The sequence below is a fragment of the Rosa chinensis genome, chromosome 7, assembly GCF_002994745.2.
Source record: "Rosa chinensis cultivar Old Blush chromosome 7, RchiOBHm-V2, whole genome shotgun sequence".
Classification (NCBI taxonomy): Eukaryota; Viridiplantae; Streptophyta; class Magnoliopsida; order Rosales; family Rosaceae; genus Rosa; species Rosa chinensis.
In genome coordinates, this window is record NC_037094.1 from 13,473,247 (window position 1) to 13,494,059 (window position 20,813).

General features: G+C 35.1%; 1 protein-coding gene and 1 non-coding gene across 2 annotated transcripts; both read left to right on the forward strand.

Moving 5' to 3' along the window:
* Positions 1–342: 342 nt before the first annotated feature.
* On the forward strand, positions 343–2,783 carry LOC112176964 (V-type proton ATPase subunit E). The gene is made up of 6 exons (XM_024315108.2): positions 343–571; positions 706–806; positions 1,311–1,467; positions 1,800–1,996; positions 2,240–2,339; positions 2,513–2,783. The coding sequence occupies exons 1-6, from the start codon at positions 470–472 to the stop codon at positions 2,546–2,548; spliced, it is 693 nt and encodes a 230-aa protein (XP_024170876.1). The 5' UTR covers positions 343–469; the 3' UTR covers positions 2,549–2,783.
* A 10,417-nt stretch (positions 2,784–13,200) lies between these two features.
* Positions 13,201–13,274, forward strand: TRNAE-CUC. Its single transcript has one exon. It is a non-coding gene; the product is annotated as a tRNA-Glu (tRNA).
* Positions 13,275–20,813: the final 7,539 nt, after the last annotated feature.

The window sequence follows — 20,813 nt, forward strand, 5'->3', positions numbered from 1 at the left end:
AAATATAGATTCCTACATAAATTCTGTTTGATATTCATCTGCTCTCAAATTCATAGTTTCATACATGTCTTTTTAAATAAAAATTACATCGTCGAACCAATTGACTCGTTAAATATTGATAATTTTATTTGATATTTACCTGCTCTTGAATTTACATGTATTTTTTTTAATAAAATTACATTGTCGGACCAATTTTTCTTTTTCTTTTCCTTTTGTTATTTTTTTTTTAAATCTTTTGATATTTCATTAATGGCCTAAAAGTTAAAAAGATTAAAAAAAAAAAAACAAAAAAAACCTGCTGTCATTGGTGAATCTCACACGGTATAAAAACCGGTTGGACTCTTCTTGTTCTTGGCATACGGTTTCCCTTCACGACTCTCCGGAGAAACGAGAAAAGGCTCACAGTGACTCTCAGAGAAAAGAGATAGACTCCTCCTCCATCGATCTTCAACTCCCAATCTCAGCCACCATGAACGACGCCGATGTCTCGAAGCAGATCCAGCAGATGGTGAGGTTCATTCGCCAAGAAGCCGAGGAAAAGGCCAACGAGATCTCCGTCTCCGCCGAAGAAGTACTTCCCCCAATTCCCCCAATTCTTACTTAGAGTTTCATCTTAATCTTGATCCAACAGCTCTGTATATTCATGCTCGAATCAAGGTTGCTTTTCTGATTGTTTGTCTGGGTGGCTGTGTTGGTTTTCGGCAGGAATTCAACATTGAGAAGTTGCAGCTGGTTGAGGCTGAGAAGAAGAAGATCAGGCAAGAGTATGAGAAGAAAGAGAAGCAAGTCGAAGTCCGAAAGAAGATGTAAACTTGCTTAAACCTTCATGATTGTATTTGTGTTTTTATGATCTAGATGTATCTGATACTTAAACTGTTGGTGTTATGTTTATTACTGTTAGTGGCTGTTAGGTTGTGTGGAGTAGGTTAGTGAATTTGGAAACTTGGTTCTACTAATTTTGTTGATTTAGGAAAATTAGCTTGGAAGAGTTGAAAGCAACTCATTCATATGGAGAAATGCTATTTTCACAATCAGATGTGTATTTGGTACCGGTAAATTTGGATTTAGCCGTGGAAGTATAGATTGTTGTATTTCGATTGGGAAAAACATATTGGGGTGGCCTAAGGACTGAATGGAACCTAGAATAGAATTTTACTGTGAACAGAACCTCGGATTGTGTCATTGTGATATCATGCTCAATTAAAATGGGTTCTAAAGTTCTGTGTGATTCATTTTGGTTGTTGGTGGAGGGGTTTGTGCGAATTGGACAGTTATGGGTAAGTAACGGGTTGTTTTATTGGCTTCTGCAGTGAGTATTCCATGCAGCTCAATGCTTCTCGTATTAAAGTTCTTCAAGCTCAAGATGATGTAGTCAATGCCATGAAGGATGCTGCATCCAAGGAGCTCCTGAATGTGAGCAAAGATCACCATGGGTATGCAAAGCTTCTGAAAGATCTTATCATTCAGGTATGTATACCTGTTATTTCAACGTACATGACTAAGCAACTTGCCCAAACAGTTTTTATGTGCTAAATTGCTAGCAAGAATAAGTTTGTGGTTTGTTACATAATTGAACACATTTAATAGTTGATCCCAAAATACATTTGGTATTGTAAACTCATGTAACCTTCTTAAGATGGCAATTACTCAAGTTCAAAGTATTATTAATGGTGTTGTTTCATATCATTTCACTGAGTATGCTTGAAGCCCGAATGGTTTCTAATTTACTCCAACTTTTTGCATGCTTTCATGGATAAATTGCTCATTTTTATTCTTACTGAAAACTCATGATTTTGCAGAGTTTGCTCAGGCTGAAAGAGCCTGCTGTTTTGTTGCGTTGTCGCAAAGATGACGTGCATCTGGTGGAGTCTGTTCTGGAAGCAGCAGCACAGGAATATGCAGAGAAAAGAGATGTTCATGCACCAGAGATTTTAGTTGACCATACTGTCTATCTTCCACCTGCTCCCACCCATTATAATCCCCATGTTAATTCCTGGTATGTTTCTTGGTCTGCCTTAATTTTGTACGAATTTATGGGGTTTCTAGCTGCAATTATAGTATAACTAGGACTTTATGAGTTGAAACTAGCATTTCTCTTTATTTCCAATTATTTTTGAAGCATCTTGCAATTGGGACAGGATTGATGTGCGTGCTAATATCTAGCTTCTTAAACAATTCCTGTTCTGATTGAAAAAACATGAATGATAGAACTCACTGATGATTATTTTCAATTTTTCAGTTCTGGAGGTGTAGTCTTGGCTTCTCGAGATGGGAAGATCGTGTGTGAGAACACTCTCGATGCACGGTTGGATGTTGTATTCCGTAAAAAACTTCCTGAGGTATTTCTCTCGCAAATTTGATTACTATCTTAACATTTCATCTAATGCCCGTCCTTATCATTGCATAGATGGCATGACTTGTACTGGTTTATGTGATCAGTCTCAGTGTTCAATGTTTGACTTATCATGTTTTCTGGAACGACACTACTGAGCTTTTGTTATTCTTTCTGCAGATCCGCAGAAGGCTCTTCGGTCAGGTTGTTGCATAATGAGAAGAATTGTATTTGTTTTACCCCAAGTTAAAAGAGTCCCTAGACCAAAGGATCTATTGTTCAGTTGTTTAATTTGTGTATTTCCAATTTTCTTGCTCTCCGAATAACCTTTATCCGTGGTAAAATAGCGTAGCTATCGTTTTCTGTGGTGTGGGTCTGGGGCATGGCAATGTACTCATTCTTATCATTACAATGATATTAATAAAAGTTTGCAGCTATAGTTTCACCGCAATTTGTTGGATAAATTTTCTTTCCGAGCGATTAAATTCTGATTAGTATTATTGCTTGTTTAAACTGGTAGGTGTGGGAGGGCATGGGAGCCATATATGTTCCTGTAGAATAATTGAATCTTACAGATCTCATTTTCAGAGGATGCTGCCTAATGTTTTGTCGGGTACATAATCATGTACATTGGCCATTATTGTTAATTGCTAAAACGCCAAATGACCATGTTATCTCTTATCCAGAAGATGACATTCTTTGGACCACCTGCCTCCATTTAAATCTGGGGAAAATAACATTTGGAGGAAGAACCTCATCAAGACTCCCAGTCATATGGCGGAGCTCCGGATGATCTTTTGTTTAGTCCACCGGGAGGGGGAGTCCGGCTTGGGATCTCTGCTCTTTCATTACGTGGTGTTGTTTCACACTTCAGTGATTAATATAGCTTGTTGTTCGACCAAAAAATAAAAAATATAGCTTGTTGTAGAGTCTAACCACCCTATAATGGGGATGATACTTGGCTCTGATCAGCTAATGGTTAGCCAAGGCTGCCCACATCAATACACTCTGACCAGCCAATTATCATCCCTGTGAAGCTTTGGGTCTGCATTTGGTGCGAGGGTTTCAAGCTTTGGGTTGTACTATGTCGTGATTTGGCATCTTATGTCTATTCCTTTCATCTGCTTTGAATTCTGCAATTATTTTTTATGCATATGTGGAATTTTCAACCATTAACATGATTTTATATCATGAAATTGTAAAAGAAACAAGGGGTTAAATTGTATAATTCACAATTATGGAGCGAAACCTAGATCAAATTAGCCGAAAAAAACCTAACTTGATTGGTAGTTTGTACAAAGCTTTTTGAAGTTTTTGTTGATTTGCTCGAAAGAAATGTCTTAGGAGCCTTCGATTGAGAGGTAAGAAAAACGATTCTATATTTTTTGAGAGAAAAAAGTTTCTTTTGTTATTTTGACTGAGCCGTATTTTGTGACAAAATGGATGAAAGTTAAACTACTAATCGAGCTTTTATCTCATTTATAGGTGGACTAAATTATTCATACACCACGCCACGCGAGTGCAATGCGGTGGCTCATAAGATTGTCCATTTTTACAATATTTGATCAGAAGATGAGCCTCATTGACTAATCAATTGCAATAGAGATGATTTCTCCGTTACCTCTAATGTGTAACGTGGTGGCTCATATGATTGTCCATTTTTACAATATTTGATCAGAAGATGAGCCTTATTGACTAATCAATTGCAATAGAGATGATTTCTCGGTTACCTCTAATTCTTGGAAGTTCTATGTCCTCTCGTGCTTTGGTGCGAGGTTCAGCCTTCACAAGGAACCAAACGTCATTGCACAGGGATATATATTTTCTCATTTTCTCTTCTTGCCCTATTTCATTATTTACCTCCTTAAACGCACCGCTTTTCTCGGTTACCTCTAATTCTTGGAAGTTCTATGTCCTCTCGTGCTTTGGTGCGAGGTTCAGCCTTCACAAGGAACCAAACGTCATTGCACAGGGATATATATTTTCTCATTTTCTCTTCTTGCCCTATTTCATTATTTACCTCCTTAAACGCACCGCTTTGGGGTATCTATATAAATCCCGAGATCCCTTCTTCTACACCAATATTCCTCTCTCTACTCTACTCTCCTCTGCTTATCACTGGTAAGTCTAGCTCTGATAATTTGTTTTATCGTATTCATCTAAGGGCGTCATTATAATCTTAGAATTTGTTCCATCCTTAGTCTTTATAGGGGTAATTCCTTTATGCTTTTTTATCCGCTTATTTTTCCCATATATGAATAGTTGTTTGTTTTAATTACTTTTTAAAGCCCTTAATGATTTTTTATACGTAGTGAAATCACACTCCATGTTTTCTTTTTTAGTATCTCAACATCACATTTTTACAATCTACACTACAAAAAGCCAAAATTTAAGGTACTAAATAATGAGGAGTGTGGATTACAAAATAAGGATTGTGAATTCACACTCCCTATTTTACAATCCACACTCCACCTTTTGTTAACCCTTTTTTCACACTCCCCATTTTACAATCCACACTCCACCTTTTGTTAATCCTTTTACTATTCAACTTAGAACTAGATTTTATTGGTCACAAGAGATCCCCTTATGTAGCTATGGTTTAACAAGAGATTCAGACTTGAACATGAGAATCAAACTTCCGGTAATATCTTCTTCATGTAGGGATTTTGGTGTTGTAATGGCTATGGAGTTCATTGAAGATGGTAATTGTCGATTGGATAACGAATTGTGGTTAGAGGGGAAGAAGGACAGCATGGAGATAGATGAAGAGATCTCTATTCATTCGATGCCAAATGAAATCCCAAATCATAAGTTGAAAGATCACTTTTTCTCTTTGAATTTGCCTTCATAAACGCTTGACTATTTATGGAAGCTGAACTTGGTAGAGCATATTGTTATACTGGATGAGCAAAACAATCCAAGATCAATTCACATGTACATAAACACATACCACATGTTAATCAATACAATATGAACTAATCAATATGTTTTCTGAGGATTACCTTCTTTAGTGTTGAGAGCCATTAAAGCAGCAGTTGATCAAGCAACAAACATAAGTTGGTCTTCTCCTCAGCTCTGGATTCAAGCACCTTTCTATGGGGCAGGACTTAAGGTTTTGTTACAGAGAGAGAGCAGGGACCAACACAACATTATTTATATTGGCTAATGACCCTGAGAATCCTCTCATAAATATGTTTCTTAGAAATCAAGTCACCTCAATAAGAATCCTAGTATATCATTGATTTCCAGATTACCTTGTACTTTCCATATACCTCTATAATTAAGTATGCAAATCGATTAATGAAGGGAAATGACGTTAGGAGGCATCAAGGCTTGAAGATGACGCAAGGTGGCCCATGATCCTTCTAGACTATTGTGAACTTCAGCAAAATAGATAAAAGCCCATTAGAATTAGGGTTTTGTGACATCAAGAGATATTTTTCGGATGATTTATGTGTTTTGCCGTGATATATCAAGAGGAGAAGAAACAAGCAACGTGAAAATCAAGAAATTATCAAGGAAATTGCGTGGGAGATTTTCTCGGGAGAGTTTTAAGGAAAGAAGAAGTGTGGACAACAAGAAAATGCTCAAAACAAGTCTAGGTTCATCCCTACGTTTCCTAAAGGAATTTTGGCCAAAAATAATGAAGAAAATAAGAAAATCCTTATATATTTTAGGCAATAATATATTTTAAGGGATATAGACTTATTTTGGAGAGTTTTGATTGGTTGGATGACACACCAGGGCTTACATGGCACTACGTGATTTAATTCCTTGGAAAATAATAGAAGATTCATGAAGCTTGGAGACCAAGTTCACGTCCCCTATATATACTCCCCCTTCTTTGACGTTTTCAACACTTCCCTTTTATTCAGAAACATCCCACAATAAACATCAAAGCTCTCTCTCAATTCTCTAGTTCAAGTTTGCGATTTCAAGCAAGGGAGGAAGAAGGAAGAAGAAGCCGTGAGTTTTGAAGCTTGCTTCCAAGATTCAATAGTTCATCGTTCAAGTGCTTCTTCACCATCTCCATTCACGGTGTAATTCAACATTTTTCCTTGTAACCTCTTTCGGTTTTCCTTGTTTGAATTTGTATGATTTTGTTACAGTTAATATATAACGTTTAAGGGCAAAGTTTAAGCCCAATTCCTATGATTAATTAAAGTTTTCAATTCCTATACTTGTGATTCTAAATTGCTATTGTGAGATTGTTCAATTGAATTTACTTGATTGATATCTTTTATATGTTTATTCTAAGTGGTTCGAAACTTTTAGGGTTTATGTATAATTGATCTTTGTTTCTTGCGTTCCACTTTTGTATATGTATTTTTGTATTTTTTTTTGTTTAATTTGTTTTCGTTTTTGAAACCAAATTCTAAAAACCCCCTTTATTTCGTTATTTGTAATTATTTTTGTAAATATTATACTTTATTTTTATTTTTATTCTTTATTTGTTTTACAATGACAGGTGTATGTACCCTCAATCCCCGGATTTGAACGATCCCTATTTACCATATACTAAATTATACGCTTGCTTGTAGAATATCATTCGTATCATGAACTTTTAGTATAGTCTCCACTGATGTTGAAAACATCATCGCAAAAATAAAAGAAACCAAAACATCTCTAAATAGTTACAAATAATTAACTACTCTAACAGGTAGGCAACTCCTAAATAAATAGTTTAAACTAGTCCCTCATAAATTTTTTGCAAACGACCAAATCCATTTTTTCATGTTCTTACTTTAAAAGCAACCCGATTGTGATGATGTGAGGGCCCAAGCAACTGCAAAAAACTGATGTTTTATAAGACACACAAAAGTTATAATATAGGAACTAGGCAACAAGGTGTATAAAAGACATTACACAGCACATAGAAAAACATCATACCATACAAAACATCAAAAGAAAAAATATATTGTTAAACTATAATTAGAAACAAGACAACAAAGAGAATAAGCTGACATTACACATAATATAAGAAAGTAACATACAAATGTAACATCAAAAAATATATTGCTAAAAATATAATAGGCCAAAAGAACTCAAACAACATAGGTGAGAGAACTCATATGAAGAAAACTCAAAACATTCTGCGATAACAATTTTATGAGTCTTCTTGCATTGGTATCAATCTGAACTCGTCTAAACTAAATAGCAACAACAATCTCAGTTGTGGTAGAACGAGAAGGAGGAGGTGCAGATGGATGAGATACTGAAGAATAAAATGAACGGACTCTATTTTTCACATAACTTCTTGCGTAATTCTAACTGCAATAAACAATCTTCCATATGATAGCAATATACACAGTACACCTTATCAGCAATAGATGAAATCAATGCAAACAGAAAAATCAGAACTCTCACCAACATAGGCAGAGGTGTGAAAAACCAATCCCTAAGAGCAATCTAAAAAATATTTATTATAATATTTTTAAATGCATAATCATAGGAGGTAATAAACAATGACATACAAAACAGACACAAATAGAATAAGGTAGTATTCAAGTCATATTGTTGGTTGACCGAACCATCTAATGCCACTCTTGCCTCATTTCTCATCATAATCACATCTTATTGCCAATGCTACCAAACAACCATGTCACCCATGAAGATTGATTTGCCATAACACTATGATCCACATTGCCCACAACATTATGATCCACATTGCTCAAAGAACCAGCACGCACATTCCCAACAACATTAAATATCCATAGAAAGATTATTCATCTAGCAAATTGTTGCACCTCGGTATCTATACCAACTTCTATAAACAACATTTGAAAAGACATCCATATAGTAAACTGCTTAGTCAATCGTTCATTCAGGATGACCTATAAAGCAAAAAGCTACTTTAATCGACACATGCATATCACAAAGTTTACAACAGTAAAGTACGTTCATCAAAGCAAGCTTAGAAGAAAGGCTCACAATCATTTTATCTATTTATGCAATATAATATCAAATAAGTGATTCTTGTTCTAATGTATTTGTAGAGTTTTATTGAAGACATTTTTTTTTTAAACTTTTTGTTTTTTGGTTGTATTTTATAAACTAACTTTGTTGTAAGTTATACTTGTGACACATATTACAAAAATTTATAAAGTATTTATTTGAAAAATGATAACATTAAACCCGAAATATAGTATGAATATTTATGTCCAAACCAATTTTGATGGTAATTTTGTTTATTAGCAATTTGACCCGGGAAAATACTTACATCTAAACCGATTTTGAATTTGTATGTCCATACTTCTCTTATTTGCATACATTTGGAAATATAAATGCATGATTATTTTTTGTTGAAAAGATATAAATACATCATTTGACTGTTCATAAATTGTAGGAGACAATTCTTTCCTTTAAACTAGATTTTTTTTCAATACTATAAATAAAGATTTGTTGCTAAGACAACAATTACATTGGATAGTTAAGTTGGTCGCAACATCTTTTTAAAATTGTCCAAAGTGCATAGGTTTGACCGTTTGACTCACATCTCATATTGAAATATTGGATTTTTGAATTTTGCCCTCTTCAAAATTGTGGGTCTCATGATGACATCACCCACATTGGTAGGTTGCCACGCTGACAACCTATGGGGGAAAGTGAATTCTCCCATATTTTCTTTTAACAATGGAAAGTGAATCATCACATCCTCCAAATGATACATTTTTATGATATTTTTTCTGCATTAACTGTGCATTAATTATGTAATATAAATACAATTATAACCTTATTGAAAATTATTATTGACTATTTTATTTGAAAAGTTTATGAGATTTGTGTAATTATATGTGGGATTGTCTACGGTATATTAATGTACCTATATATCAAGGAGACTAGTTCAATACAGAGGCAGACTAATTCATGCTAGTCTACTCATTCATGGAGTCCGCCTACCTTTATATCAAATCTAGTCTACTTGATGTATTAATATATTAGTAAATTAATGTATCGTATAATTTTCTAAATATTTTAATATATGAGGATATAAATGAAATATTTATATGATTTAGCTTCCATTCCTTGCACAAACCAAACACTAGAATGGAAACAAATATATTTTCTCATTGCTTTCCAAACTTTTTCAAACAATAGAAAGGAAAGTTAGTGGGAAGTTTGTTTTCTTTTCCCATAGGAAATACAAACGAAATTATTTTCTTTTTGCAAACCAAATGAGGCCTTAGTAACAATCGGGCTAAACTGGCACCGGTAGAGTTGCTCTAAGAGCTAAAAAAGAGCAACTAGGTATCCTCCTAAAAAAGACATAATAGTAGCAGGGCTAGTTATATGTCAACCTAACTGATAAGAGATTTGGCCTAAATGCCTAATCCATTAGGGTTGAAAGAAAGACTCCACGACCTTCTCTACCACAATTGATGACAAGATTTAATGGCAAGCAGCTCTTGTTGTTAGTAACTGCCTTTAGTGGTAAGGGCATCCCCAACAGTAGAAGTTACTTTTTTGTTAAATAAAAAAAAAGGTGAAATATAGTTATTGATTTAACAATTTTGCTCCATTAATATTAGTTATTTTAGAGAAATTTTTAGGGAGGGCAGAAGTGCCACGTGACTGGTACGCGGTATAAGCCTAGTTAATCATGTTTCTCTGTTTTTTAATTGTATTATGAAACTACCCATGTTTAATTAAAATGAAATACCCATAACATCTCCTACACCTACATAGACACTGCTTGGTTAGTCATACCGCCACGTGACACGCTTGCCCTACCTAAGAATCTCTCGTTATTTATAAGTCATATGATATGTTTTATCGAATCACAAACTGACAAGTAGACAAAATGCTGATAAATAAATATAACTTTTGCTTTGGCTATTCGTGTTTCACTAGTTAAATATAGCTAGTCATTTTAGCAAAACTTAAATTTAACTTCGCTATAGCTATTCTGTTGAAGTTGAATTAATTTTAAAAAATACACCTAATTAAAAATCTGTTATAAACTAGAGAATATGAGAGAGATAGAAGAGAGAAACATAGTATGGAGGAGGTAGAAGTGTGTATTTCATTCTCATTAGACCCCTTTATATAGGAGTACTGTTTACATCATAAGGACATAACTAATGAGTATTTACAGTGGACAGCCACATTTATATAATATTTATAACACTCCCCCTTGGATGTCCACCACTAAATGATATGGTGTTGGACGCGCTTAATGTTGCCTCGTCAAAAACCTTGCCAGGTAACAAAAACCCAATGGGACAAAAACAACCCTGGTCGAAGGAGAAAAAGAGTACAACGCGCATATGTCCTAGGTAGCATAATTTTCAATGCTCCCCCTTATGAGAATCTCCCTCTGATTGTTGCAAGCTTCAGTCATGTATGTAATAAAATACATGCACCATGTATATTAGATATGGTGTGTCGATCACATAGGTGAAACTATGTGTGCTTTGCATAAATGGGACTCATCATGAATTGCAATTCCTGCAAAAGGTTAGGGTAACACCAATAAAACTATGATAACAAATCTTACCTCAAGTAGAACCAATTTCATATGCTCAAATTATAGATAAAGATATTAGCAAAGAATAACAATATAAAAGAACAACAATTGACACATTTACCTTTATCCGAGCATTGAAATTCATGGCATACTTAGCCATAAATATCAATTAGTGTAATTGATAATTTCATATAGGCTCAATATGAGCTTTAGATAAATTCATAACTTCATAAAAGTTAGAATATGTTGCAACATTATGAGTATGATTCGAATTCGATTTCTTAGTCTTGTCATAGTACTCATTGAGGCAATAAGTCACTTTGACCATAATTGAATGAGTATGTATGAGCTTTAGACTTTTGATTCCATGAGTGAGCTTTAAGCTCATTCATTAATGGACTTGCCTTTGGCAATATGAATCGGTCAAGGATTTGATTAAGCAATATGCTTATAATGACACATAGGATTTGGGGATTTGCTTTTAGCAATTTTTCTTTAAGATCTTCATATTAGCCAAGAACAACATGCCATAAGTCTCTCGTCAATATAACACTGTACTTATAGAAAAGTTGTCGCTTGGAGAAAAATGATAAGTCCCATGTCTCTATAAAAAGACTTGTGTCATAGTGATTTTAATTCACTAGAATGAACACCCTCTTGTATTTTAGGGGTTATAAAGTCCAAATATTTCATCACGTTTCCAATAATCAAATTCATTGGAATTGCCTCTTTCCAATTTGGCCAATATTATAATTTGTTGACGTACACATCGAAACGTGGTATAGTATACAGCCCCTGATGATTTTCAGTAGCGCTACTATAGATGAGATATCATCAAATTTCGATCTCACACATTCATATATGCATGTATTAGCTATAATAAGCTTTGTTGATATCAGGTACCCTTGCCTCTTTTAGGGCATTTGTTGTCTCTCAAGGACAAATTAATTAAAGAATGTGGATCTTTGTATAACCTCATGAAGAGCGTTATAGGGCTTGTATAATCTTCCCTTATAGGGAGCTTGATTTGAAACATTGGACTTGGTGGATATATTCCACATAAATTCGCGCCGTTACATTAGTCTTTCCTCCCTCTAACGGCGGGAAGACGATCAGATTTGACCACACAAAATATGTGTTCATAAATATTGGATTGAAAATCCATTGGTGGGTGGCAGGCCCAAATCAATTTTTAGGTCAAAAAGATAATGAATTGAGATTTTTTATCAAAATTAAAATGAGATATGGTAGATAAAATCTCACACCAATTCACATTTTTTATGAACGATATTTCTCCCCCTAATGGCGGGAGGATTGTCTTATTATAGTGACAACTCGCAACTATGCGATAAATTATAATGCCCTTATTAGGAAGGTATGCAACTGTTGTTGTATTATACAACAATGTGAAGTATGTATGTAGATGAATCTACATGACATAGAAGATAAAATAAAGACACATTGGTCACGCCAAAATAATTTTTATTTGGCTCAATGAAAATTTTAATTCATGATATAGTATACACTAGTATACTCATAGTTGATTAATACAACTTAATTTAGGTGAAAATTTCATCACCAAATATATGCAATGTATTCCACATAGGTAACATAATACGAGCTCGATCAGTTGGAGCCAGCCATCAATCAAGATCTGCAGCTCTTGAGATGATTGTTACCTTAGCTTTTTAAGCATCAATTGTGAAAAACTATCAACAATTAGAATGGATCATGTCCATAGTTGCATTATATGCATGTAAGACAACTATGTTTGTCATTATATTTATCATGAACATTCATGGTTCAAATTGAATTTATTAATGAACATGTGGTTCATATTATTGTTTGACACTGAAAAATGTCAAAATTATATACTCAATTTGAGTCTAGGACAGTAGTCCATATGGTATAAGCATATACTCCAATAATAATAGATTTAGGGACCATAGCCCTCATACTCAAAACATTTGGTTGGAGTCTTCACAATTAGAAGCATGTTCTAAAAGTGGAGTGAACAGAGGTTCACATGTACTCATAAAGAGAAGGGACAAAGGTCCTGACATAATTGGAGATCAAGAAACAAGATGTTTCGATCTATTTGATTGTATGACAATCAGTGGAGGAATTTTAAGTCCAAATGTAATTGGATCAAGAAACATGTAGTTTCGATCTCATTAGAAGTTGACAACTTTATGTCAAATTATCAGATAAGACAATAAGAGGAAATCAAAATGAAGTTGTCAAACTCATGAAAATACATACCTCGATTATGTTGAAAATATAATTGATATTGTTGATATCAATTGGTGAGTAATAGAATATTCCAAAATAGAGACAGATTCACTTAGAGTCAATAATTGAAACATGCATTAATATAACATTATAACAAAATAATCAAAAATCCGTTGTAGTGTAATTGGTTAGGATATTTGGTTCTCACCCAAAAAGACCTGGGTTCAAGTCCCAGCGATGGAAAATAATTTTGTTATTTTTTCACACACGACATAATCATATGAGGTAGATATGACAAAAATAATCATAAATAATAAATGTTTATTATGATCACATAAAATAAATAACTATGGTAAGTATCAAATAATGGTAATAGGATGAGTTACTTAACAATAATTACTGGAGAATGGTTATCAAATTGATAATAAAATGAGTTATTAATAACAATACTACAAGATAATGGCAATTTAAAACATTATCATGATAATTGTAGCTCTTGCAACAAATACTCATAACAAATTCAGTTATGAAAGATTTGTAATAAAGGTAATTTAAACATAATAAATATGATTAAACAGCTAACGATAATACAACATAATTACGTTTAATTGGTACCAAAACATAGGCTTAAAATGACTAAACAAAATAAATAGAGACAAAAAAAACGCCTTAACATAGGCTTAAAATTTATCGGTGTCAAGAAAACCGCAATTGATCATGTAATCAATATGTTTTCCATTGTCCACAAAAAAATCAGAGACTTTGAGCTTGTTATCTTCACTGACAGATTCTCCACATAATTTTAGTTGGGAGGTAATCATATGTTTAACGGAATTGAAAATCAGTGACAGATTTAAAGTTCTGAAGGCGCAAAATGCGTCCATTCATATCGTGCTCTAGATAGAACAATGGTTTTCTGGTGAGCAAATCGATCAGCCAAGGTAATCATCTTTTTTAGATTTTATCAAGATGATAACGCAAGAAAATCATAGGCTTGGCTAGATCTTGCACAGATGACTTATTGTCAACTTTGATGGCATTTCCAAGGTTTTTAGCCATAATGTGAATTTCAGCATCAAATAGTTCTTGCCATAAATTTTAAGAGGAACAAAGTCCAATTTTGTCAGATGCATCATCTTTCTACAAAGAGAAAAGATGAAATATATTAGGATCCATAATTATTAGAACAATATGTTCTATGAAAAATTCATATACGAAACAAAGGTTTCGAAGAGTTCATAAATATGAACAATGGATCCCATAGGGAACACACGAGAAAAACATTCGTGTGATGTCTATAGAACCATAGGTTCTAAGACTACTCGGTCAGAGGACTCGAGTTTTGAGCAATGGAACATGTAGTTCTCATTGTCGCATATGAAATATAAATTTTCAACAATTATATTATATAAAAGATATATACCAATATATGTAAATGATCGCATAAAGAAAATTGATATTCATCAAGGAGAGAAAGAAGAAAAACTCATAGATCATTAACCTTGGTCATAAGCAATTCTGTTGCACCATAAGGCTTGCGGATCATCATGGAGTTCAAAGAAGAAGAAGAAGAAAAATAAGAGCAAATTCGTGCTGATAAAATCACCAAATACTTCTTTTTCTCCACTAGTTTTTTACTGAGTCATAGAAGTATTCGTTTTCAAAAGATTGCATAGATGGGAATTCATCTTCATCCGCAGAATGGAATTCAACATTGGCATCATCATCATCAGAAGTAAATAACTCCTCAATACCCAATGTGCCATCATCCAAAATTGTGTCTTCATCTTCATTCCTATCAGGCACAGGGTCCTCGACATGTACTTGTAGAATTTTAGGCAACATAATAAAAAATGCCCAATACTGAAAAACATTAATAGGATGAGGATGATCATCTAGTATTGGGGCTGGGGATGGTGGTTCCACAGGAGGAAGAAGTTGCACACATAGTGTAACTCTATTAGAGTTGGAATCACTCACAAGACGCAGAGGAGGAGCATTTGTTTGACGATTTTCAAAATTCAAATTCAGAGACTCTACCTAAAAATGAAAAATCAAGTGATACATCACAAAAAAAGGTGAGAGAACGCATAATAAACACAATCTCTGCCTAACAAAATAAAATTATACATAAGCATTCAGAGAATCACAATGGAAATATACCCTGCGGCGGGACTGATCGGAGGTTTGGCCTTCCAACCGATCAGAGTCTTTACGTACATGGTTTGTGTGCGCAGCGCAGAGACGCAGAGCTTTTAAAACCCTAATTGAAAATCGAAAATGCAATCACAATCGCCTCTTGACCGGCCATTCGTACTGAACAGTGAATTCGTGGTAAATTATTAGTTACGTTAGATAAAATTTTAAAAAGCTCGGTAAAACCTTAATGGTTAAACCTGACCCAAAAAAGAAAAAAAAAAAAGCAAAAACCTGACCCCTCAAAGATGGCTGGAAACGACAAAAAAAAAAAAAAAAACCTGAACTTGCAAAGACGTAAGCACCAACCTCATCATCGTCAAAACTCGTTTCAGGTCAAAACTCGATTCAGGGAGAAACTGGGATATATAATTCCAAGAAAACAAAGCCAGATCTGGCAGATCCATCCTTCCATAAGCCCACAAGCTTCTGTCATCGAGAATGAATCCAGCTTCATTTTTTGGATGAAATGGAACACCCTCTTTCTTTCGCCGGTAACTTTTTCTGGGTTTTTTCATTGGCTATGGGGGAATATATGTGGCGAGGAGGTTAATTAGGGTTTCTTCATTGATATACCTTATGGGGGTCTCCATGGTATAAGGTCAAACGAGATGTTGCATAGGGTTGTAGGTTGTAGGTGGCCGAGGTGCGGTTGTTGTGGGTGGAAACCAACACCGGCAGTGGAGAGGAGGAGGAGGGGCGGTTATTGGTATAAAAAAGAAGTGTAGAAATAGAAGGTGGTCTTGATAGAGGAGAAGGTCGGTGCAAAAGCGATCGAATAGATTTTCGAACTTGATTCTGAAAATAATTGCTAGCAAAAGTCCATAATTGATACCACGCAGCAGCAATAACCTGCCTAACAATATGAGCATAAACATCAACAGATACTACTGAAAAAAGAGAGAGAATGAGGATTGGAAGTCGTAACCACACAGGTAGGACTCGGCCATTAAAATTCAAATTTACACTAATATCTCCAATAAGAATCCTCAGCAACAGCAATATCAGGTCACCTAGTGAACACCCTAGGGAGAAAAGAAGGAGTGACAGGCAAATTATAGCTAGCAATCTGATAGAGTCTCGTTCTATAATTATCAAGGCCCCATCAGCAATAACCAAGCTCCCATCAGCATTCAAGCCTCCGTCAGCATTAACCAAGCTCCCATCAGCATTCAAGCCCCCGTCAGCATTATAGATATCAAATTCAACAAAAGATAAATCATCTAAAGAGAAGTATTCGTTTTCAAAAGAATGCATAGATGGGAATTCATCTTCATCCGTAGAATGGAATTCAACATTGGCATCATCATCATCGGAAGTAAATCACTCATCGATACCCAATGTGCCATCATCCAAAACTGTGTCATCATCTTCATTCCTATCAGGCACATGGTCCACAACATGTGCTTGTAGAATTTGAGGCAACATAATAAAAAAAAGCCCAAAAAGAGAAATCATCTAAAGATAAGTATTCGTTTTCAAAAGAATGCATAGATGGGAATTCATCTTCATCCGCAGAATGGAATTAAACATTGGCATCATCATCATCATCAGAAGTAAATAACTCCTCGATATCCAATGTGCCATCATCCAAAATTGTGTCCTCATCTTCATTCCTATCAGGCACAGGGTCCACGACATGTACGTGTAGAATTTGAGGCAACATAATAAAAAAAAGCCCAAAAAGAGAAATCATCTAAAGAGAAGTATTCATTTTCAAAATAATGCATAGATGAGAATTCATCTTCATCCGCAGAATGGAATTCAACATTGGCATCATCATCATCAGAAGTAAATAACTCTTTAATACCCAATGTGCCATCATCCAAAATTGTGTCTTCATCTTCATTCCTATCAGGCACAGGGTCCTCGACATGTACTTGTAGAATTTTAGGCAACATAATAAAAAAGGCCCAATACTGAAAAACATTAATAGGATGAGGATGATCATCTAGTATTGGGGTTGGGGATGGTGGTTCCACAGGAGGAAGAAGTTGCACACAGAGTGTAACTCTATTAGAGTTGGAATCATTCACAAGACGCAGAGGAGGAGCATTTGTTTAACGATTTTCGAAATTCAAATTCAGCAACTCTACCTAAAAATGAAAAATCAAGTGATACATCATAAAAAAAAAAGGTGAGAGAACACATAACAAACACAATCTCTGCCTAACAAAATAAAATTATACATCAGCATTCAGAGAATCACAATGGAAATATACCCTGCGGCGAGGACTGATCAGAGGTTTGGCCTTCCAACTGATTAGAGGTTTTCCGTACATGGTTTGTGTGCGCGGCGTAGAGATGCAGAGCTTCTAAAACCCTAATTGAAAATCGAAAATGCAATCACAATCGCCTCTGGACCGGCTACTCGTACTGAATAGTTAATTCGTGGTAAATTATTAGTTACGTTAGATAAATTTTAAAAATCTCGATAAAACCTTAATGGTTAAACCTGACCCATAAACGACAAAAAAAAGAGAGAGCAAAAACCTGACCTGGCAAAGACGATCGGAAATGACAAAAAAAAAAAAAAACCTGAACTTGCAAAGATGTAAGCTCCAACCTCATCATCGTCAAAACTCGATTCAGGGCGAAACTGGGATATATATTGCCAAGAAAACAAAGCCAGATCTAGTAGATCCATCCTCCCACAAGCTTCTGCTGTCAATAATGAATCCAGCTTCATTTTTTGGATGAAAATGAACACACTCTTTAGATCGCCGACAACTTTTCCTGGGTTTTTTCATTGTCTATGGGGGAATATATGTGGTGAGGGGGTTAATTGGGGTTTCTTCATTGATATACCTTCTGGGGGTCTCCATGGTATAAGGTAAAACGAGATGTTGCATAGGGTTGTAGGTTGTAGGTGGTCGAGGCGCGGTTATTGTGGTGGAAACCAACACCAGCAGCGGAGAGGAGGAGGAGGAGGAGGGGCGGTTATTGGTATCAAAAAAGGCCATCGAAAGGTGTAGAGAGAATGAGAACAAGGGAAAGAGATGGGTGTGTGAAGCACGACCTATATTATGAGTGAAGGGTAGGGTTCTGTCGAGTTACGAAATTGCCCCTTTAGGTGGGGAAATTTCGTTATGAACGACAAACTGTATTTTGAATTGGTGACGTAATTTGACTTGGAAGTTACATTCAACCGAGATTCTTGACCAATGGATTATAAATTTATGAGGAAGAAAATTTATCAAATTACCTTTTGTTATTAATGGTATTAATTATCCAATACGGACTAAATGTGAATTACCAAATCAGCCTTGATTATATTATAATCGGTTCTGAATTAGTTCCTTAATTTATTTTCAATTCCAAATTTAGTTTTTCAATACTCGACTAATGTTGAATTTTAAATGGTATTAGCTATTAACTATGACTAATGAATTTTAATTAAGAATTCTAAATCACCTATTAATTCCTACATTTCGTCTTTTACTATAACTGGATCGGTTCTGAATTAGTTCCTTAATTTATTTTCAATTCCAAATTTAGCTTTCAATTCTAGAATAATATTGAATTTTAAATGGTATTAGCTATTACCTATTGACTCATGAATTTTAATTAAGAATTCCAAAACACCTATCAATTCCTACATTTCGTCTTTTACTATAACCGGATCGGTTCTGAATTAGTTCCTTAATTTATTTTCAATTCCAAATTTAGTTTTCAATTCTAGACTAATATTGAATTTTAAATGGTATTAGCTATTAACTATTGACTCATGAATTTTAATTAAGAATTCCAAATCACCTATCAATTCCTACATTTCGTCTTTTACTATAACCGGATCGGTTCTGAATTAGTTCCTTAATTTATTTTCAATTCCAAATTTAGTTTTCAATTCTAGACTAATATTGAATTTTAAATGGTATTAGCTATTAACCGTTGACTCATGAATCTATAAATATAAGAGAAAGTTGGGTTCCCATAAGAAAGGAAAAATGGATACAAAAAACAACGCCCTAGATGCATGAGGGCCTTCCACCTCTCTCTCTCTCTGCTAAACCCTAGCCTCCACGGCTTGGGACTCTATCATTGGAGAACGGTGCCAACACCACGCAGATCTGTTGTCTCTGCCTCTCGTTGTCACTTTACGGCAATCCAACACCGACTTTGGGCGACGCATGTCCAATCGATTGTTCTCATCACTGAGAATTATCGAGATGAGTTTGGGGGGTTTTGCCTTTGTTGGGCTATCGCGTGTGATAGCAGAAAATCCGGTCAGATTTTGGCCAGGCAGGAAGCGACTGAAGGCTGGTTTGGTGGGCCTTACTGGGGAGACGGATTTCTGGATTCGCCCATGTCGGGCTCGACTCAAATCGGATCTGAGACTTGGTGGAGGAGAATACACAGCGAGATCAGGGAATGATCACCTCCTCCATGACCTATTTCTACCGGTGACGGAAAACAAATGCAGATCAGGGGCTTACCTATTCGGGTCTGCGATTAGAACTGGCTACTGCTGTCGATATGATACGGAAGATAGTGGTCTCAAAGTATCGATCTGCGGGCTCACCAAAGGGGTCTGATAGTCGTGAGCTTTGCATGACGGTGATGGTGGCAGCGAACGGGACAAACGCCGGTGATAGAAAGGCAGTGGTGCCCAATTTTGGTTAGGTGCCAAAATCTGTTCAGGGGCCCATACAAGATTGGAAGCCCAAAGGGGGTTGGAGGCCCAATTGGCTAAGGGCCTGGTTTTGGACTACAAGGTTGGGCCTGATTTCTTCATGGTATCGTATTTGGGATCCTGGAGGGTGGATTCAAACAGCCTCGCTTATGTTTGACATAAGTGACATTGACTTTCTTTTATGTTTCTATGCCTATACACTATGTATTAGATTATGTCATAGTTATAGGCTCATTTTAGATATATGAGCGATAAGTTCGAATATAGTTGGTCTATCCTATGTATCACTGTGGCCCCTCCACGAATTCTTGTCCGACCATTATTATGTGTCAGCGGATGGGTATGTAATGGTCTTCTTAACATGCGATTATCAATGGATTTCCATTATCTCAAAAAAAAAAAATTACTATTATTAAGATAAGAAGAGGCTTTGTTAGCCAAAATCTAAAATTTTGACAGAATTGACCCTAGAAGATTAATAAACTTTGAGAATTAATTAAATCACAAGGATAATTAAGACATTTACAAAATATTTTTTTATTAAAAAAATTTATAAAAAAATACCCACAACCCATATTTCTCTCTCCCATTTTCTTTTCTCTACAATAACCAACTCTTTTCTTTTTTATTTTCTGAAAAAAAATAATAATAATAGTAACTTGCACATGCAGAGTATGTGTGGAGAAATGTTAGTTTTAATTAAGAATTCTAAATCACCTATTAATTCCTACATTTCGTCTTTTACTGTAACCGGAGTTGAATTGCGTGCCTATTGGTAAAATTGCCAGGTGCCGAAGTAACATGTTGAGATGGTTCTTGCCCTAGTAAAGGAAGAATGAATGCTAAGCAAGTAAAATTGCTCTACTTGCCCTAGTAAATAATTTGGTACGGAAATGATTGACGGATAAAAAAAGAAAAAAAAGAATTAGGTTTGCATTCTTCTCTTGGAGTCT

Excerpts from the sequence above, each read along its gene's own strand:
- LOC112176964 (XM_024315108.2), top strand. The coding sequence starts at position 470 with ATGAACGACGCCGATGTCTCGAAGCAGATCCAGCAGATGGTGAGGTTC. Across the intron at positions 807-1,310 it reads GTCGAAGTCCGAAAGAAGAT|TGAGTATTCCATGCAGCTCA; the intron begins GTAAACTTGCTT and ends TGGCTTCTGCAG. Across the intron at positions 2,340-2,512 it reads TCCGTAAAAAACTTCCTGAG|ATCCGCAGAAGGCTCTTCGG; the intron begins GTATTTCTCTCG and ends TTCTTTCTGCAG.